The 22,513-nt window shown below is 44.7% G+C and overlaps 2 protein-coding genes across 2 annotated transcripts in view; one reads left to right on the top strand and one right to left on the bottom strand.

Moving 5' to 3' along the window:
* The window catches only part of MTBP (MDM2 binding protein), a 321,748-nt gene that overhangs the window by 79,692 nt on the left and 219,543 nt on the right, over nucleotides 1–22,513 (top strand). The gene's annotated exons all lie outside the window — the stretch shown is intronic.
* Nucleotides 1–22,513, bottom strand: part of SNTB1 (syntrophin beta 1) — a 167,012-nt gene that overhangs the window by 15,464 nt on the left and 129,035 nt on the right. Inside the window, 1 exon segment of the mRNA XM_032777235.2 lies at nucleotides 7,537–7,676. Within this exon segment, the coding sequence (XP_032633126.1) occupies nucleotides 7,537–7,676 (140 nt within the window).

Below are 22,513 nucleotides of genomic sequence, written 5' to 3' on the forward strand. Positions count from 1 at the left end.
AAGTTCTTCATCAAGCGCAGTCATCAAGCAGCTCAGTTGAACAGAAAGCTCTGAAAACATTACTCCTTTTCTACACAGGATACTTCCCAGTCTGACTTCCCCCAATGAGACATGCTCTTGGACAACTATGCCATTTGGAAATCTGTCCCTCTCGGCTCAGTTACTCATCCTAGCTTTGTCCCTAATGTAACATCACTGGAAGACTCAAGATAAGACAGTACTAAATTTTCAGACCCTCCTAAAGGGAGAAAGCAATACAAGTTTGAAAGTGGTCTCCACATTTTGGGTTGGTTGAATGTTTTTCTAGTCATGTTGCAGAAATAGTGATTGTGGAACTGGGGAGTACTCACAACAGCTGGGTGCTCAGATAACAGTGAGGGGACCGTTAGAAATGCCTAGATAAATTAAACATAACACACAGTAATTGTGATTATCAAATATCTAAGCTTTGCTTTGACATTATTTAACAACAAAAGCTATTTGTTGATTTGTGGTCCAAAGCATGAAGAATGTTTCCAGACAAAGGCATTAACTATTAACTGAGTTTACACTATTTAGGTCACAGGATGTAGCTTTTCATTAGCTTTTTGGCATCAAATGTGTAGATGGTCAATATTAAATCAGAATTCAGAACTTAGCATTTTTTTCATGTCTACTGTGATATATGATGCAGTTTTATTGCAGGGTTGTTGGGTTTTTTTTTAAGTTCTACAGCACTTTACACACATTTAACATCGATTTTTTTAAGCTGCACACACTCCTGTGATGTGAGTAAGTATTGTTATCCCTGTTGGACAAATGAGAGCACACTGAAACACACACATTATGGCAAAAATGTCTCAGACTCAGCACCAAAATGCAGGAGCCTAACTCCCAATCGCCTCTTGTAGTCCTAGAATAGAGTGCCTCCCAGTGTATTGTTTAAACTTATCTCTATTATATATCAACCATATTCCACACAAAGCTGGAAGTACAGATTGATGTTGTTCTTTAGGTCTGATATGGATGCTAACATTTATACGTTGCAATATGGGGGGGCGGGGGAGAAATAAAAAAAAATCCACGTAAACCTACTGGTGGCAAACTGACAAACAACCAAGGACAGGTTGAAATTCTGCTACTACAGTGCAGTAGAAATACTGTACCCCTTATCCTACCTCCAACTTCCTCTACTCATTGCCTAAGGTAGATTGACCAGGACTCTGTACAATAGTATCTGCCACTGAACTTTTTCAGTGCTCACCAGCATTTCGAGAATGCTTTAGCTTAGCAAAAATGTTTTCCCAAGGACTCATAAAAAAGCTGAAAGATGGGAACAGCCAAGATGACAACATGCTGTCTGCAAACTTTCCAGGTGAAAAGTTATAAATTGCACCAGTCAGTGAACAGAAGGATATTAGAGAATGTGCCAGTGGGCAAGTTAATCACTAACAAATGTCTGAAAGTAGCAGTCAACATCAATAGAAAACTGCATGCTTTAAAAAAAACAACAACCAAAAAACCCTGCTCTGTATGGCAGATAATCAAATTAGGAGTCCCACTGGGCTTTGAACAAAATACAAAAATTACAGTATGTTTAAAAAAAGTCACCACAGCTAGCGGTAGACAGGATTAATTGGTTCAAAAAGACATAGGGACGTCCAAACAGAACCCACTTACCCACAAACAGATCAGCAAAATGTGTGCTTCCAGACGTAATCTGCTCACATTCAGGACTTCAGAAAGTGAAATCACATGGGCTCTGAAGGATTTTTTTTTGCCCAGTTTCATTATGTGTCATTGCACAAGTGTCTAGGTGCATTGTGTCACTGATTTCCCCAGTCTTCATCTTCTTAAGCTTCCGAAATAAAACACTACTGTAGGCAGGATAGTGAAGATGGACTACAATGGTCTCATCAGGAATGTCAGGCCCTGCATTCCTCTTTAAATACCCATTTTCACCTCTTTATTACCAGCTTACATAGAGTTTATGTAGTAAAGGTTTCTCATAAGCCTAGAAGCTCCTGCTTCTGCACTGAGAATTCCCCATTATCCCTATGTCTACACCACCACGGTAAGTCGACCTAAGTTACGCTACTCCAGCTACATGAATAACGTAGCTGGAATCAACGTAGCTTAGATCAACTTACTGTGGTGTCTACACCGCACTAGATTGACAGAAAATGCTCTCCGGCCAACTTACTTACTCCTCTCATTCCTGGTGGAGTACCAAAGTTGACCAAAGAGCACTCTGCCATCGATTCAGCAGGTCTTCACTAGACCTGCTAATTTGACCCCCGGTGCATCCATCGCAGCAGTGTGGATCCCATGGTAAGTGTGGACATAGCCTATGTCCCAGCATAGTCAGGCGTCACTTTCATTTGTCACTGGCAGACAGGCAATATTGTACCCATTGTAAACGAGGAGAAGGATAGAATTACAACACACACACACACACACACACATTCTCTCTTTAAAAGACCTGAGCTAATGTTTTCCAAAGTGCCCAAGTGACTTAGGGCCCTAAATTCCATTTTCAGTAGAGACTTAGTGCATGTCTACACATACAGCGGTGCAGCTGCAGTGCATCTGGTGAAGATGCTCTATGCCGACAGGACGGAGCTCTTCCATCAGCATAATGAAACCAGCACTGTGAGCAGTGGTAGCTATGTAGGCCGAAGAAGCTGTACACACCAGCACTTACACTGGTGTAACTGATGTCGCTCAGGGGAGTGGTTTATTCACACCCTTGAGTGACAAAAGTTATACCAACATAGGCTGTAGTGTAGATGTAGCCAGAGGCATCCAGGCTGCCTCTCCCATTAATATAAGTGGGATGTAGGTGCCTAAATACCTTGGAAGATCTGGGCCCTTGGAGCCTATGGTTTTGTCTACTTTGACCACAGCAAGGTGGGGTGGGAATCTACCCCTCACTAGCCCTCTGTGGTCTCCATGCATCCTGCTAACATTCCTTAATGCAGTGGCTCTCAAACTTTTGTACTGGCGACCCCTTGGCTCCTTACAGCAGCCTGATCTAGTCCTCTTTGAAATGGCACTAGCTCAAAGTGTATTAATGAACTGTTCACATGTGTCAGTAGAGTGCACATAAACAGTTAACCACAGCAGACTAGGGCGGGGTAGATTCACACCCCAACTTGCTGCAGTCTAAGGCCTGGTCTATACTGGGGGGGGAATCGATCTAAGATACGCAACTTCAGCTACGAGAATAGCGTAGCTAAAGTTGATGTATCTTAAATCAACTTACCTCCCACCCTCACGGTGCAGGATTGATGGCCGCGGCTCCCCCGTCGACTCCACTTCTGCCTCTTGCCCTGGTGGAGTTCCGGAGTCGACGGGGAGCACGGTCAGGGATCGATTTATCGAGTCTAGACGAGACGCGATAAATCGATCTCCAATAGATCGATCGCTACCCACCAATCCGGTGGGTAGCATGGACGTACCCTAATAGTTCATGCTGACAAGCCCTAAGTCTCAGTGAAAGTGTATGGAACCAAAGCTCCTATGGGCCTACATCAATATTAAAAATGGGACTTCGGTTCATTTGAAAATTTACCCAGTCCAAGTTGTTTAAAAAAGCCTTAAAACATTATTCCAAGTGCACTTACTGTCCAAGCATTTAGGGCAGGGGTTCTTAAACTGGGGGGTTGGGACCCCTCAGGGGGTCACGAGGTTATTGCATGGGGGGTCTTGAGATGTCAGCTTCCACCCCAAGTCCCACTTTGCCTCCAGCATTTATAATGGTGTTAAATATATAAAAAAGCGTTTTTAATTTATAAGGAGGGTCACACTCAGAGGCTTGCTGTGTGAAAGGGGTCACCGGTACAAAAGTCTGAGAACCACTGGTGGAAAGATTCCTGTCAACTTCACTAGGGGATGGATGTGGCCACTGAAGAGCTTTGGTTAGTTTGTTTCAGGGCCAAAGAGGGTGCAAAAAAGGCCAACTTCTCCCTCAGAGCCTGAAGGTTAGAAGAAAAATAAGAGATGGGTGGGGAATTACTAAAGACATATGGCAAATACTGTCTTGGCATTTAATCTGTCTTTAGGGGTGAAATCAGTGTTGTGTGCGAGGTACTGATCTGAGGGTCCAATAACATGCTCCTTTTATTCCCTGAGCAGGCACGGCATGGGCAGCAGCAGCCAATGTGTCCCTTCGTTGTCCTGCCAACATGCCTCCACACACCTGTGGTTAAGCTTACTCCCTAGCTAGGGGGACTGTTCTGGCTGCCTCTCTTGATTTAGCTGAACAATGTGGTCTGTGTAACTCAATGCACATAACATCACAAAGCAGCAATACTTATACAACCGTGTCTCCAGTCTCTGCTCCTGGGGCAAGGATTTCTCATTCTGTATATCCTGCACAATGTGCTACAGTAATACCTACATGCTGGTACAATATGTATCCCCCTGACAAAGGAGAGAGACTCTCTATCCAGTACATGTCTTGTATTGCTTCAGTTTTTTAAAACCCACAAGTCACTATTAGTGTTATTTCACTTAATGCAAGCTCTATTATCCCCCATTGTTTATGTTTTCAGAAAGTTCTACCAAGGAACATGGGCACAGATTAATTTCCTCTCCCACCCGCATTTAAAGCTTCCTCAAGTTACCATTTGCCCCTTCCAGGACTCATCGCCCACTGGGTCACAACATTCTGCCACTTCCTCAGCACAGAAGGATGTTGCAATGGGATGAGATGATCCAACATCCTGGCATTGGCCCAACTACCCCAATACAATGTTACAGTCTTGGGATGCACTACCACCTGCTGCTGCAATGTCGGGGAATATACACGGTGTCAGAGCTTGGTGACAGAATGTCAGCACGTCCTGCAGTTCTGACACACTCTTCTGCTGCAACATCCTACCTAGCTTTAAATAGGGATTCTTGAATATGAGTTGTTGTCCTCTTACTGGATTTGCTGGAGGGACACTGTAAGCTTGTCAGCGTGTTGTAAACCACAGTGTGATTACCTTACTTCATACCAACACTGCGTGAACAGGAATGAATAAGTTACTTCTCTTTGACTATGTTTGAAAGTTCCCAAGGGTCTAGATACTTTGGGGTGAAATAATTTCTAGTATCCTTGGCCTTTAGATAAAATTTTGATTTATTTTTCATTGAATTATTCAACAACAAAATCTTAGATCGTTAGGCAACAAAACGCAGTTGAGTAAACCAAACGAGTGAGAACTAAAAGGAACTAGTGAGCTTGCCGCGAGTGATACCACTTGTGGCTACTTGGCACCAGTCCCACTGAATGGAATGGCACTGAGAAATAATCTGACTTGTCAGACCAGAGAAATGAGAGCAGCAACTCCTTCTCAAGCCCCGAGACTGTTCTAGCAGACAAATATGATTAGAATTAGTGTCAAAAGCCATAGATGACTCTCAGTGTAAGAAACATATGTGGGCAAATCTCTCCATCATGCAGGATCCCGCACACATGCCGGTAAATAAAAATGAAGTCAGTGTGTTTGACAGCTGTACGTCTGACGGTGTCAGCTCAGGATTTAACTGCACTATATTAACCCTAGCCAGTATTTCTCTCTGGGGTCTACTGGGAGTCAGATACATGAAAGAAGCAGGAAGTCCATCACACAGTTGGAAAATACTGTAACTGGACTCTGTAGGAAAAACATGATGGTATGATGCGTGCACTTCCTGTGCTCTACACGCTTGCTTGGCAATGATTTCTCATATGATGCCCATGAGTGAAAATATTTTTGGGGTGGCATTGCACTTAGTTTTGTCTAAAGTAAATAGACTGTGGATCACTTGAAGGACACTAGTTTGGTTAATAAATATGCTGTAGTCAGGGGTGAAAGTAAAATTGAGCTCTTACTGGTATGGGGCCAGCTCTGCCCCTTTCCCCCGAGAAGGTGTGGGCCTCAGGCAGAAGGGGCGGGGCATTGCCCACAGTTAGCCCATCTGCACTGCCTGGCCTGCACTGCGGTAGCAGCAGCAGTGGCTGGAGCCCTGGGCCCTTTTAAATCGTGGCCCCAGGGCAGCTACTTCTTTTGCCAACCCCATGGCTGTGCTTTAACGTCGCTGCCCCCTTTGCACCCCCCATCAGCGACTCTCCCAGGTCGTCGCTGCCCCTTTTGCGCCCCCTGTTGCCCGACATTAAAAGGCTGCCAGAGCAGCACTTTAAAGTCAGTGGTACAGGCCGGTAATGGCAGCTACTTTTTACCGGTACACCGTACCAGCCCATACTGCCTTACTTTCACCTCTGGCTGTAGTGTCTGTTTTCCTGTTCACTTTCTTTCTCCACGTTATGGACACAGACACACAGAGGATAGTTAGGAGACCACATGCCTCTCCAGGTCTAAACATCAGTTTCTCTGGGCAAAACATATCTGACTCACATTATTTTTGATCTATAAGTTGAGTTACTTGATTCATTATTAAAAAAGAATGGAAAATGGTACTATAGCATTATTTGCAAAGCATTTTCACTCAAACCGGTGAGTCTGGAAACATTACAATACCTTCCAATGGATTATCTTGATGTACATAGTCATGGGACAAAAAATTAGTGATTTTGGTTGACTCAACTTGACACATATCAAAGGGGCTTGATTTTCCGAGGCAGATGCTCAGCAGTTTCAGAAAATCAAGTCTTGTTAAATTGCCTCACATTGGGCATCCAAAATCACTAGTTACCATAGAAAAGTCTTTCCCAGTATGTCTATCTCAGTAATGGCCATATAAAAGCATTTTGTTAAATCAATATTTAAGCATGTCATCCAATCAGTGTTATTCATTTGGTTGACTTGATTAGCTATGGGGAGCATTTTGGCACTTCAACACACTCCAGCAGTTAAAGAATTTCAGTATCTACCCATTTCTTTTGGATAGAGCTTGGGCATTACTAGAGATGGGCAGGTATGGTAACTGGTGTTGAAATACTATGGTGATGGGAACCTTAGACATACGTTAGATAGAAAGATAGATAGATTACACAATGAGAACAAAGAGTTCACTGAATTAGGAAAAGCTGTAAATACCCCACTTAGAACAGGAACGCAAACAACACTGAAAGTAAAATATTCCAAAAATGTGCATGACTTCTGGTGATAGGTAAGCTTCCAAAAAACTCAGCTGTGGAAACATTACTGGGTGTCATAGTTCCAACCCTGAATAGTAATGTACTACATTGACTTCCTGGTAGGTTTAGCACGGATAAGCATTCAGAAGTGCAGATACTTATTTCAAGCCCTTGGGTCTGCAGATTTGATTGGAAATCTCATGGGAACAGGCTCTGTCATGAGATTTCCAGAATTTCTGTTTCAATTCTTGGCCCACAGCATTGTGGGAATAATCTTTCTTGTGATATTTTGGCAATTCCAGTCTTGGACAGAATTTGGAAGTAGGGGAGAGGAGGACACATAAACTGAGTATTTCAAGATCTCAACAAAAAGTTTGGTTCTAAAAACATGACATTTTCAAGTGTGATGTACGTGACAATCTCTTTTCTTACTAGGTACATCCACTCCTAATAACAACTGAAGAGCTTGCAATAAAATATAAAGCTACCTGGTGGCTAGCAGAGGGTAAGTATGGAGAGGGCTGAACCAAGCTTCTTTCATTCGTGGCATGCTGTCATATATTAAAAGGTCTTTCTCGGTCAGTACAACCAGTGCTGGCTTCCAGTGCTTCTCATTCTCTCCTGGCACCTGGAACAGAACACAGTTTCAATGAAACAATGAGTGAGGAAGAGAAGAGGGACAGGCTAGCAGCCTGCAACTACAGAGCCTCCCAATAGGAGCAAGTAGGATTCAGGCTGAAAAGATTAATGAAGAAACAAGTTTTACTACTACAGGTCTCTGAAATGATTCTGCCTCCTGAATAATATCCTAAATTTATGACTAGAAGCAGCAAAAATGGATTAAAGCATAAGGAGAACATCTGTCATTGTCATTAGTACTAAAACTTCCAAACCTGCTGTATCCTTTGCTCACTATCAGCTGTTACATACGTGAAATAAGCAGAGGAAAACGTAGACAGAGCTGGCTCTGTTATTTATATTTGATCTTTAAGAACCTATGAGGTCTATTGTCCTTGAATAGGGAACTAGAATCAATGCAAAGCATACTGTGAGAAACAACTCTAAAATAGTGACATGGGTGGGTGGGGGGAGGGAAAACCTGACGATCTCTCTCTAATTTCTATGATTAATGATTGTTGGCATGATCCTGCACTCAACTTACCACTGGGCAGAAATCGTGGCTCTGTTGAAATCAATGCAAAAAATCCATTGACTTCAATGGAGCTAGAATTTCACCTCTGGTGTTTTACTTACTACCATGCACTCATTGTAGTTGTATGTTACTTCTCAGATGAGACTCCTGGCAGAATTCTGCGCCACTGGAATGGGTTACCTAAGGAGGCTGCAGAATCAACGTCACCGGAGGTTTTTAAGAACAGGTTAGACAAACACCTGTCATGGATGGTCTAGGTTTACTTCATCCTGCCTCAGTGCAGGGGTCAGGACTAGATGACCTCTTAAAGGTCCCCTCTAGCCTTACATATCTATCAGTCTTCCTGAAGCAACATGAACAAAAACATCTTTTGGTTTTACATTGAAAAAAAAATCTCTCAAAAAAAGTGAATTTGATTTCATGTTATGTTCAAACTGGACAAAAAGAGTGACTATTACTAAGGCTGCAAGTTTGTCACTTCTGCAGCAGGCAGCCAGTCCCTGGCCCAGGGGAAGGTCAGGCAACCCCTGCACCAGTCGCACCTGCCACTGCCGGGGAAGTCTTGGGCCCCTGTGCCTCCCGCTGCAGCAGGAGTTCGGGTGTGGGAGGGGGAAGGGGGTGAGGTGGGGTCTGGGTGGCTCTTACCTCAGCGGGCTCCCCAGAAGCAGCAACATTCCCCTCACTCAGTGCAGGCAGAGTGCAGAGCTGCCTAGCCACACCACTGCCTAGGAGCTGAGCAAGGGGGATGTTGCCACTCCCAGGGAGATGTGACACCAGATAGGGAGCCTGCCGGCTGTGCCAACTCGCTTCCTCCCCCTGCCAGCACCAAGACTGTAACATCGCTGCCCACTCCTCCACCCTCCCAGCACTAGGGAGGGTCCTGGGCCGCACATCCCAGGCCCCTTCTCCACCCTGCAGCACCTGTGGCATTCCCACCTGAGCACCTGCGGTGCCCCCGGGATGCCCCCCCCCCCCCAAGATTTAGTCAGGAGTATATAGTAGAAGTCCTAAACAGGTCACAGGCCATGAAATTTTGTTTAGTGCCTGTGACCTGTCCATAACTTTTACTAAAAATACCTGTGACTTAAACAGTGTTTCTCAAACTGAGGTCGCCAACTGTGTAGGGAAAGCTCCTGGTGGGCTGGGCCGGTTTGTTTACCTGCCCCATCCACAGGTCCAGCTGATCGTGGCAGCCACTGGCTGCAGTTCGCTGCTCCAGGCCAATGGGGGCTGCTGGATGCAGCAGCCAGTAAGTCCCTTGGACTGCGCCACTTCCAGCAGCTCCCATTGGCCTGGGGCAGCAAACTACGGCCACTGGGAGCCACGATCGGCCGGACCTGCGGATGGGGCAGGTAAACAAACCTGCCCAACCTACCAGGGGCTTTCCCTAAACAAGCGGCAACCCCAGTTTGAGAAACACTAGACTAAAAGGTAGCATTAACTATTACCCACTCCAAAGTGGCAGTAAATCCACCTCCTTCCTTCCTAAAAAGATGTCATGCTCCAACTTTTCATTTAATATTTTTCCTCTTTTCTGCTGCCAACAGCGAGGACAATTATGGCATAGCTACCTGTTACCAATTCTCTTTAAAACACAGCTACATGTCTTAAAAGATCTCCCTGTGAAATTCAAAGCTTGTAATGTAGGGTCATGTATGTGTACTTCTCCTTGATGGTGTCTGATCTGATGTTAGTAATTGTTGTCCTTTGTGGCTCCCACTCCCCAAAAAGCCACTAAAAAGAACCAATATTACTGCTGCTAATAGAAATTCTCCTTTAGCCCAAGTGGTAGTGATATGTGATTTTGAAGCAGGTTTTGAGTTTTACTCAGCAGCCAATGAGTTCTGTGTCCCCTGATTACTGTTCTCTCTCTATTTGTGCAGTCCTGGCTTCAAAACATTTTTACAAGCACCAGTTTAAACAAACAGAATCAGAACCAGGTATGGGCTTGAACCAGAACATTGATCCGAAACACCTCAAAGTGAGAGGAAGTTCAGATGTGGTTCTAAATTTTGTGTATGATGGATATGAATTGAAACATCTGAAACCAAACCACTTGAATGGTAGAAAAATCCAGAGCTGAAACCAAATTTTGACTAAACAGGACCCAATTAAACATCCTCAAGCTTTAGGGAAGTTCAGGTCTACTTCTAAGATGGTTCCCAACCAGAAAACCAGGCCTCAAATCTCTCGAACTCTGCATAACTTTGCATCTCCAACTTAAGTGTGACTTAGTCCCACTCTAAAATACCAGAGGTATTTCCCGTGTGAATTAAGTCTTTCAATAACCACACTCCTTTGTAAGTAGGTAGCTGGTTTCTCCATCGTTATTAATGCCTTTATTTTAATTACAAGGAAAAAAAAACAGCCTAAACCAACTAAAGATTAATAAGTTTGTTTTGATGAGCATCCATATATTTATTTACAATTTTTCTTGCGGCAACATCTCATTTTCATGTGATTCCTGGGGGAGAGCAGCCACACAATTAGTCCATCAAACAGTCAAGCAAGAACACAAAACCCAAAGTATTAATAGACAAGTGCTAATCAAAAATATGCCAGTCACCAAAAAGATATCAAGCAACTAATAACACAGATACCACAGTTATCAAGGAAAAATTAAGGGGGACCTTAATCCTGTAATTTCCTAACTTTTGAGTGCTAGACTTACTACAGGAGTGTTCTTTAAATGTCATTTTTTGGATTTATATTTTCTAGGTTTAAAAAAGGAAAATTAGAAAATATACATTGCATCATGTGGTCATCAGCAGTACGAAGGTAGGTCCTTCAGATCCATAGCACAGATCGCTACTACTTGAGTTAAGATGTAAGAGCAGTAATAGTCTGTCATTTTCTCTATGGACCAGCCACTAGAGCAGGACATGATATACTTGACAGCAATGCAATGTTGGGAGTAAGTATTCCTGGCTGGGAATGGGTCTTGTTGTTAGAGAGACAGCCACCCACAGATATGGCACATTCATTCAAACAGGCAAATTGGCTATGGAGGAGATGTGGCTCTACCACAATGGGGAAAGGGTTGTATTCCCCCAGCTCTGCCCGAAGTGAATCTGTGCAATCTCTCACCTATCCAATCAGTAAAATGGGAGGTTATATTTGTCAGGCCTCTCAGTTGAGGCTTTGATCATTAATAAGGGTTGTGAAGTGCACGTAAGTATTTAAGATCTGAGTCTAGAACTCATAGTCTCTTCCTGGCTCCCAGCTCAGCACTTCTTTCCATACACCGAAGTGGTGGCTTCTGATGCTTTTCTCTTCCTGGAGCTCAAGTTCTGTGGGGCCAGGAAGCATGTTAAGTGAAGATGAAATCTTCAGAGATTTTAGCAGCAAGCCTCTAAAAAGTGATCAGTATTTTCAAATGGCAACTTTTAGCCCAATTTGGATGGATTTTATGGGGTTAGCAATTCCAATTCCAAAGTGATCCCCCCTCCCCACCTTGCCAAATGTCAAATTCCTCCTCCCAATCATGGAAGTGCTAGAATTCCTAAAAAACAAAGAAGGTTGGGAAATAGTTTTAATATTGACAAAGTCACCTATTCTCCCTAGCCTGACTCCTGGAAATGACTGAATTGTTTTTGCTGCAATTTAAAAACACAAAAAAACAGGACAAGCATGGAAAATTTCAGCTCAAATGGTTAAAGTCTGGCAAAGTTGGGGCTTATAACAGTAAGTGTTACACAACTTTAACTGCAGGCTTTGCTACCAACTCCATCTACAATTATTATTTGTTGGATATTAATATGTAAACACCAAAGAATAATTAAATCTAAAAAAAGAAATTGACTTCTTGAGTTGGCAAAATAACAAGGAGCAATATAGTGAGTTGTAGTGTACTGTCTCCATTTTACAGATGATGAAATAGAGTCACGGAAAGGTTATGCAACTTGCCTATGGTTACATAGGAAGCCAATGACAGAGGAGGGAATAGCACCAATGTCTCCTGACTCTTGGTCCCCACTGAACCAGCTGGTCAAAAAATGGGAAAAGGGAGAAAAAAAGAAAAATCTGTACAAATGTTGTCAGTTTTTGCAATTTTCTTTCCCTCCATCAAAACACTAACAAATTATTTCATTGAAAAAAAATCAAACCTTTGAAAATTTCAACCAGCTCTATTGCTTCATTGGTACAGAATGCTGGCATGTTTGCTGATATGTTCCTATACTATTCAAATTACTTACACCCACCTTGTCTTTCTAATATGCTGGGACCAACACAGCTGCAACAACACTGCAAACAATATTATGACAATTATATGTGCATAAACTGAGGCATATTTTTGTTATTACTGTTGTTAGGTATTATACCTTGTACAGTCCAGCCTCCCCTAAACTAATCATAATAATGATTCTGCCTGTAAACAGAGAACCGGCTGTGGAGTTTTCCTGGGAGATTGACCTCCAAAAGCAGAACATGTTGATAGGACTCAGCCCTGCTTGGTTCAGGTTAATTTCCCACATCCAGTTGCTCAAAATGTGCCCTTTAGCCCAGTGTTGTCTGTTATCTTAGTGAAAGATCTGATCAACTTCAAAATTACTGTAAATATCTGATATGTCTTAAAGATAGCATTAAAGTCACTTCCAAGTATAAAGTTCATTATTATTTTAGATATGTAAAGTGATGTTTTGTGATAATATTTTGAGTGCTGGTTCTTAGTCAATGACCTTTTAAAAATTCAGGCACTCGCAGTGTAATCCCTTCACTCCCATTACTATTAACAGGCATCATAGTCACATAAAATCCAAAGTGCCTTTATCTTTCAGACATGTAAAACCACCATCTGATCAAGCATTTAAGCTGGAGACCTTCTTCAAAGCCAAAACATTGGATTAGATTAAAGATGAATGTTTCTAGATAAGAGCTATATAAACACTTTTCAAATTATATTTGGGTTCAAAAATATTCATCCCATGTCAATAACATGGAGTGCAGCTCTTCCAAACCAGCTAACATGGTTGCCTTCTGCACGTGGCTAATAAAGTAGCTCCCAAAGCAAATTCGTACCTAGTTGCTCATCCCAAAGCTTCCTAGCCAAGTTCACCACTTGCATAAGCAGCTATAATTCCATTGAAGTCAATGGAGTTGTACCTGTTTGTACCTGTAGTAAATATGGCCCCTGAAATTAGAAAGACACTGATGCGTTCTATCAAGTAAAGGGTCTTTGACCCCTCTAGACAATCTGCATCATTTATAGGTTTAATCTACAAGCAAACTTGAAAAAAAGAGAATACTGTAACAAGAAGAAATGCCCAGAACAAGTATTCTTTGTGCTGTTAGCAGCCCAGCTTATTGACCTACCTCATCCAGCAGTGCAGTTAAAATCCTGGTTTTACAGAGACTGCCTGTAAACATTTTTCAGTTTTGTCTTTACAAAACTAGGTAACAATTCTGTGGTACATGGAGCACTTTCTAATTTTCCTGTGTCTGGTACAGGGAATTTCTCAGCCCAGGACTGGAACACAGGAAATTGGTGTTCAAGTCTCACTCTGCCACAAACTTCCTCGGTAAATTCGCATAATCTCTTTGTGCCTCATTTCTCCATCCGTGAAACAGAGATAACAAGATTTCTCTCCCCCGCCTCTGCCACCTTTTCTTTGGCCTATTTAGACTGTAAATTTTCGGGGCAGGGGCTGTCACTTACTCTGTGTGCGTACAGTGCTTAGTACAATGGCTCCTTGATCTCACTTGGGGCCCCTAGGTGCTGCTGTTTTACAAATAATGCTGCATTTAGTAGTGACAGCAGCTGAAATACCTGTATGGGTGACGACTGCATTGTCAACAATCTACAGCAATCCACGATTACAGTGTCATAGGCCAGGTCTACACTGCGACTTTAAATCGGTTTAATGGCCGATATACCGATTTAACGCTGTATCCGTTCACACGACGTCGTCATTAATATCGAGTTAACGGCTCCTTAAATCGATTCGGAACTCCTTCCCCCAACGAGAGGAGTTAGCGCTAAGTCGATAGTGATAAACTCGGATTAGGGTTTCATGTGGACGGAATCGACGTTATTGGCCTCCGGGCGCCAGCCCGAGTGCAGCACTGACCGCTCTGACAGCAATCTGAACTCGGATTGCAGCGGGCAGGTAAACAGGAAAAGCCCGCGAACTTTTGATTGACATTCCTGCTTGCCAGCGTGGGCGCTGATCAGCATGCTGGCCGATGCAGTTTGAAATCGGAAAGAGGCTCCAGCTCAGAGCCGTGTACGGGAGATACTAGGTCTGATCGCCTGTATGGGAGACATCTGTTGTATCCAGCTCCGTTACAGAACATTGAATGCCAAAGGTATGAAATCAAAATCCATGGATACAAGCGCTGTGTGACAAGCGTAACGGAATAGCCAGACTCAAATGGACGCTCATCGAAGGGAGGGAGGGGGTACTGAGAGACTCCAGCTATCCACAGTCCACAGCAGTCTCATGAAAATTATTTGCATTCTTGGCTGACTCCCAATGTCTGTAGGTTCAAACACATGTCTGGCGTGTTCAGGAACAGCCCATTGGATTTTCCCCCCACGCCACGTGAAAAAAAAAAGGGAAAGATTGCTGTTGCTATGGGTTTGCTCAATGCACTCCGCGAAAAGGCGCCAAAGGGTTGCTGCTGCTTCACAAAGGGAGGGGTGAGGCTGTACCCAGCACCACCGCGGGCAGTGTTTTTCGCCCATCAGGCATGTGCTCTCCACACGGAAGTGGGACTATGGATACTGAGGAACAGCTACCCACAGTGCACACGCTCCTGAAATCGATGGGTAGCTTTGGACCATGGACGCAAACAATCGATTTCGGGATCCCACTGTGGACGCGCTAAACCGATTTTATTAGATCTGTTTTGTAATATCGGTTTAAGCTAATTCGAAATAATCGTGCAGTGTAGACGTACCCATAGAGTTAGCATTCTGACTTCACCAGGGCAGGCATTTGGAGAGGAAATGTGAGGTGGACATGGGAGAAAACCTTGTTTAAACTTAGAGAGCATCCTATTAATTTATCATTGAGAATAGCACATGAAAATAAAATAGATTTAGGATACAGCGCCTCCCCTCTGTACTCCCAGCATAGCTCAGCTGATAAGCACAAGTTGGAGTGCTTCCTGCAGCCTGATGCAGCCCTGGTAGTGACTGTTTATGCTCCCATCACTCCCCCCCCCCCGCCTCCCGCCTCGGTGCTACTGTTTAAACAAAGGAGTAATGGAATGCACGACTCCATCGCCACAGGCTTTCTGCTCTCAGTGGATCCAGACAGAATCATCACCAAGCGGCTGGTGCTCAGTGGTCACCCTTTCAAGATCTTCAGCAAGACAGCTGTAGTGCGGTACATGTTCTTTAACAGAGAGGATGTGCTGTGGTTTAAGCCAGTGGAGCTGAGGACCAAGTGGGGCCGCAGAGGACACATCACAGAGCCGCTAGGGACTCATGGTCACATGAAGTGTCATTTTGACGGGCAGCTGAAATCCCAGGACACGGTGCTGCTGAATCTGTACAAGCGCGTCTCCCCTAAATGGACTTATGACCCGCATGTGCCGGAGTCGGTACCGTGGGTGAGGAACAAACAGCAGCTCCCCGTGCAGGAGGTGGAAATGGAATAACCCTCCAGGCCTAGTGTGTTTGCTGTGGTTCGCACCTCCTGCATCCCACATGGGTGCTTGGCTGTTCCAAGCCTCATGAGAAGTAGGGAGAACAGCCCTGGACTTGTTAGTGCGGTGCCTTTCCTGAGGTTTGTGTCCACCATTCACGCTGGCTGCAGCAGCATTAGATCTGGCTCACAATTGCCTATGCCCTGGCCTCCAATGTCAGTTTATTTCAATGGTAAATATATCTTCACCTCAAAAAAAAAACAAAAAAACCCCCAAGTTTGAGCCTTCCATACCCTGGGATGCATTTGCAATGGCTGGCCACAATGTCAGTTCTTCTACTACCTTGAGCATCAGGACATCACCTGGCCAGCACCATTGCCGGTGCTAGTCTCCTTAGAGAGGTGCAGAGGCAGGGGCCACCCGTCACCAACTCTCAACGTCAGCTCCATGCAGCAAGAAGGGCAAGTGCCTGCTGTGGTGATGCCTCCACACCATCCCTCCCCTATTTGAGGGCTGTGGCTTAATGCCATGACTTAGCCCTAAGGACTTGGCCCTGCAAACACTTAAGCACATGTGCAATTTTATTGACATTAATAATCCAATTGTCTTCCCAAAGGCTACTCACATGCATAGGCACCATTCTTTGCAAGCTCCAGACCTAAAAATGCAATCCTTCTGATACACGACAAACATAAACCAATATATATTTCAAAGGAAAGCAGGGTCTTTCCCCCCACCCCTTGGGAAAAAAAAAATCTCCTTGAAAGATATCCTAGTTTTATGACACCTTTTATATTCTTACTTCTATACTTTGAGCCATAGAGTCAGCTGGTATAAATGGACGTAGCTCCACTGAATTCAACAGACCCATTTATTCCAGCTGAGGATCTGGCCCCTGATTCTTTCATCTCCCTTAGGTTTCTCTTTTATAAGTTTTTATTTTAAACTTCATTTATTGGTCCATTTCAGACTTTCAGAAATGGATGAAAAAGTATTTTCAATTTGTGAGTCCCACGGATAATTAAATTAGAGGCCTTGGTCTATTTTGGAGAGGTAGTTTATATTTTCATTAACTCAAAAGAGCCATTTCAATTACATTCCCTGTTTAGCAAACAAATTATCTATTACTAGCAGACTTCATTTCAGGAAGCATCCAAATATGGCCTTTAAGAGAACTGTTCTGTAATGGTGGTTTATGCTTCACAAAAAGTGGTTAAAAAACCTCAGATATTGTGGTGTTGCATTATCAGGAACCCAAAGTACAACAACAACAACAGAAATTTTGAAAACTAGATCCTTACTATGTTTCCCCTCGCCCTTTAAATGCTCTTTTGTGTTAAAGAAAAAATAAATAGCTTTGACACATGCTGGGGTATGTTTGCCTGTGTATTTTCCCCCCTTTTCTTTGTCTTTGATGAATTGGTTAAGTCCACATTTATAATAAATTTGATTCATTTACAGAAAGCTGCTTGTTAATTTCTGAAAACAATGACTGTGACTGAACAGTATTTCACTGGCTGAAGCAAAACAGTCTCAACCCATATATATCAAGCAAAGTTTATGATGCCAAGTGATGTTCGTATTCATAGGAGCTCATTTGATTCAAGATAATTTTCAGTGCAAGGGTGGGTGGAACAGACAGCCACAGGCAAGGGATGTCAACACCTCCCACGCAACATGAAGATGCAATGTGTTTTACTTCTGAACTTTGTTGTTTTAAACAGGAAATAATATGAAGATTGTTTAAAGAGAAAAACGTGTCTGTTTTCATTCCCCTCTCTCTGATCCCAATGAACAACATAATAAAGGCTTGCGCCTTTATCAGATTTAGTCAATGTATACAAAATTCCAAAAAGGACACAATATTTCATCCTGCGACTATCTAACAATAACAAGTAGGACTGTCAATTAATCACAGTTAACTCAAAAATTAATCACTATTATTCGCACTGTTAAACAACAGAATAGCAATTGAAATTTATTAAATATTTTGGATGCTTTTCTACCTTTTCATATATATTGTATTCTGTGTTGTAATTGAAATAAAATGTATATTATTTTTATTACACATATTTGCACTGCAAAAATGATAAACAAAAGAAATAGTATTTTTCAATTCACCTCATACAAGTATTGTAGTGCAATCCCTTTATCATGAAAGTGCAATTTACAAATGCAGATTTTTTGTTACATAACTGCACTCAAAACCAAAACAATGTAAAACTTCAGACCTACAAATCCACTCAGTCTTACTTCTCATTCAGACAATTGCTAAGACAAACAAGTTTGTTTACATTTACAGGAGATAATGCTGCCTGCTTCTTATTTACAGTGTCCAAGAAAACATCCATTTTTTTAAAATAAATGGTATTCTATTATTGTTTAACAGTGCAATTAATTGCACTATGAATCACGATTAATTTTTTAAAATCGATTGACAGCCCTAGAACAAATATGTTGAAATGAAATGTTTTGACCTTTCTGAATCATCATTTTTTGAACTTTCCATCTCACAAAAAATATTGACATTAACAAATTGGGTGTATTGTGATTTTCCATGAGGCAGAAATTTTAATATTTGAACAGCTCTAGGAATTTAACACAAAACAGGAACTGATGACGGATTATCGCACATATGCCCTCCTTTTCTTTAAGCAATCTTTCCTCTGTTCCGATGAGTCACGCAATAAATATTGCACTCTGGATTTTATAGTCAAAAAGTGATGCAAAGAAAAGGCTGATTACATATGCTCAGCTGTGGTTCTGAGAGTGTGAACTGTGAGATGAAGACAGCAGGGATGGGAGCCTGTGCAAATGTTCCAAGTGTCACATATATCAGCAGTGTTTGAGCAGATACCTCAGATTTGGTTCCTTAAAGTGGGCCTGGAGTACGTGCAGGACTGGAGCACAGGAAAAGTGGTAGGAAGCAATTGTCATTGCCACAGGTGACTATAGATGGGACTGGATATCATAGGCGGTGAGTTATATGGGACTATGGTGCCCGTGCTCCACCAGTATTTAGGAATGTGGGCCTGGCTCCACCAATGTTTGGACTTAGGAGGACATGGGGTCCAGGGCAGCCTGGGGGGCTAGCAGGGGGCCTGGTGTCAGCAGCAGCAGCAAGCAACCCAGCCCCAGACCGCCCTGCTCTGCCTGGCAGGCTCCCGGTGTCACTCGGGGAAGGAGGCAGAAGCCAGAAAGAGGCGGGGAGGGGGTTTGGGGGAAAGGATGGAATGGGGACGAGGAGTGAGTAGAGCAGGGATGGGAAGATGCGGAGCAGGGGCAGGACATCTGCCATCCACAAGAGCTATTACCTCTATTGCTGCTGTTCCTCAAACCTGGGGCTGGCTGTGGATTAGTTCAAACTCCCAGTTCAATTTACAGCAGCCTCAAGGATGCTTAAATCAGTGGTGTGCAAACTTTTCCAGTCACGCCCCTCCTTACCATTCACAGGATTTGTCGCCTCCTCCCCGCCATTACTTGTAATTTGAAACTGGGTTTTTTTGGCATTACTTGTAATCTGAAACTGTTTTTTATGCCGGAAGGTGGAGGGGAAACACAAAGATGAGACTGTTCATTTGGTTTAGTGTTAGTGTGTCTGACTCACTCAAGAGGCCCTGATTGCTCAACTATTATTATATATATTGCCCGTTTATGTCTTTTAATATACATTATTAATCATTAAATGAGTTTTAAAATTCATGAGAATCAAAATTAATTTTAAAGGGATAGTAGGTGTACTATGGTTATGAAACTTACTAAACTGTTGAAAATAAGGCAGGTTGTGCTTTTATTTGTATGTTTGTTTTCCGAACAGGTTAAAAATTGAAGTTTCTTCACACCTGCCCAGAGAACTCTTGAAACCTTCTCCCCTGCACAGGGGGAGTGTACCCCCCACTTTGCACACCACTGCTCTAAATTGCCCCTGGCTGCCCATGCCACCTCAGGGGACCATTCCAGCAGCTGGAGATGTGTTCCAGCCGCAACCCTTATCCCAGTGGTCAGGAAAGAGGTAGTGCAGAGCTGCTATGTGGCTGGCCCTAAGCAACTCAGGGATTCCTCCTATGCTAAGGAAATCATCAGGAGCACCAATAACCTGGCTTTATAGTCCCTTTGTGCCGGCCAGAGCAGCATAAAGAGGCTGTAGTTCGGCTGAGGTTCTTTAATGTACAATGATTTGTTCCTGATAGCAATTGTTTCTTCATATTAGAGCAATTAAAAGGATATCTACTGTGCTTTAAAAAAATAAGGAAGTCTCTGATGCTTTCTGGTTAACAAGATCTCTTTCTCTAACACAGCTTTTCCAAACCACAAGACTAATGTCTGAAGTTTAAAAGTGATAAGATTACAAGGTGCTGTAAATAGCTATTGCCCAACCTCAAACAAATGCCCCGCAGTGCTGGATATCTTCTGCAGGGTATGCTGTAGTGCTTCTGCTTTTCATTTTCTCTCTTCCTTAGAAATTGGGGGGGAAAGAAAACCCCAACCATCAACAGCAGTGGCAGAGAGGAGTGGCCTGACTATTAAAGTACAAAAGAGGAGACAAACGGTGAGAAAGGGGCTCACTCACAAAGGCCCGAAGCAGACCAGGCAACCCTGGAAACAGAAGGCTGATCCAAGGACAGTGAAAAGGCCAGCTGTATTTCAACTCTGACCTTCAAGGCTAGTGTGTCTGTGAACAATTTTGTGCTGGCAGAGGGCACAAACTACAGTAGTGTTTTCATTTCTAATATAATATATTTATTCATTAACCTCAGGCTTGCTTAGGCTAGCAAAATTTGCACTCAATCTGTTACACTGGCGCAACCTTGTAAGGCATATTCAGTGATCTGGTGCAAGACCAGGGTATATCCAGAGGTGAAAGTAAGCCAGTACGGCCGGTACGAGGACCGGTAAGAAAAAGTGCAGTAGCATACCAGCAAGAAAATGGAGCACTCTCCCTCTCTGACTCCTCCTCCTGGCTCCAGCAATATTGAGGGTCCAGGGGCCCAGCTCCACAATGTTCGAGGCCGGGTCTCCCCCCTGACCCCACCAGCTGCCTCCCCTGAGTGTGCCCCGGCCCCCCTTTGCTGCCCCCATGCACCTTCCTGGGTCCCGGACCGTATCTCTCCCCTGAAACTCCATGCTGCCTGCATGCATTAAGTGCTGCCGCAGGGTCCTAGTGGCCCCTCTCCACCACTGCTGCTAGGGCAGGCTGCCCTTCCCCCTCAGACCCTTTCATTTTCCGGAGGGACCCTCCACCAGTACAGCCGCCCCCCCGCCCACAGGCACTGCTCTTGTCCCATGCTGGGCAAGGTGCAACCCCATCCCCCACCCCCAGTGAGGCTACAGGGAGGGGGCAGCAGCAGGGGAGGAGGCGCACATGTGATGGCAGCCTCCCCTCAGCATGGCACCCACCACAGGAGAGGTGAGGGGGATTCCTGGACCTGAGAGGGGCCCTAGGGAGGATGAGTGTTCTGTTGCGGGGTAGAAGGGGGTCCCTACTCCAGAGCTTGCTGCTGTGGCAGGGAGAGGGCTGGGGAGAGTCCTCCTCTCTGGCTCCAGTCCCAGGGCAGCCTGCCTGCACCCCAAACTCATCCCCATGTCTGCCCCACCCCAAAGCCCACCCCCCCGAGCCCTCATCCTCCCGCACCCCAACCCTCTGTCCTAGCTCTGAGCCTCTCCAACACCCCAAACCCCTTATCTCCAGCCCCAGCCCTCATCCCCATGCACTCTAATCCTCTGCCTCAACTCTGAGTCCCCTCCCATACCCCAAACCCCTCATCCTCAGCCACACCCCAAATCCATCCCCAGCCTCACCCTACAGCCCTCACCTCTGTACCCCCTCCCTCCGCACCCCTTCCTAACCCCAAACTCCCTCCCAGAGCCTGCACCCTGCACCCCTCCTGCACCCCAGTCCCCTGCCCCAGCCCAGAGCCTGCACCCCAGACCTCCTCCCCCACCCAAACTCCCTCCCAGAACCTTGGGCAGGTGGGGGGTGGAGTTTGGGGGGGCAGAGTTTGGGTAAAGACAGGTTCTGGGCATCACCAAAATTTCTACAAACCTGCCACCCCTGCCGGCAAGAGCTGGTGCACCATATCGGGGTGGACCAGCTTCCTGAGGCAGCAATTTAAAGGGCTGGAGACCAGGGTCCTTTAAATTGCCGCCAGAGCCCTGGGGTAGCAGCAGTGGGGCTCGGGTGGCAATTTAAAGGGCCCAGGGCTTCTGCCGCCGCTACTGCCCCAGGCCCTTTAAATCGCTGCTGGAGCCCCATTGCTGCTACCCCAGGGCTCCAGGGACAATTTAAAGGGCCTGGGACGGTAGAGGCAGTGGGACCCCTGGGCTTTAAATAGCCCCCGGAGCCTGCCAGAGCTCCCTCTACCACCCTGGGTCCTTTAAATAGCCACTGGAGCCCTGCCACTGCTACCCCAGGGCTCCAGCTGCAGGGCTCCAGGGATGATTTAAAGGGCCCTGGAGGGTAGGGGCAGCCAGAGCCCCGGGGCTCCACTGGCAATTTAAAGGGCCCGGGGCTCCACTGCAGTACAGCTGCTAGAGCCCTAGGCCCTTTAAATCGCCCCCGAACCTCAGGACTCACAGCCACATCTGCAGCTGAGAGCTCAGCGGGTGATTTAAAGGACTTGGGGCTCCCAGCTGCTGGTACCACAGCCCTAGCTCCAGGCCCTTTAAATCCTGATGTAAAGGGCCTGGGGATTTAAAGGCCCCGCCTCTTCCAGTGGCAG

The sequence above is a fragment of the Chelonoidis abingdonii genome, chromosome 2 (assembly GCF_003597395.2).
Source record: "Chelonoidis abingdonii isolate Lonesome George chromosome 2, CheloAbing_2.0, whole genome shotgun sequence".
Classification (NCBI taxonomy): Eukaryota; Metazoa; Chordata; order Testudines; family Testudinidae; genus Chelonoidis; species Chelonoidis abingdonii.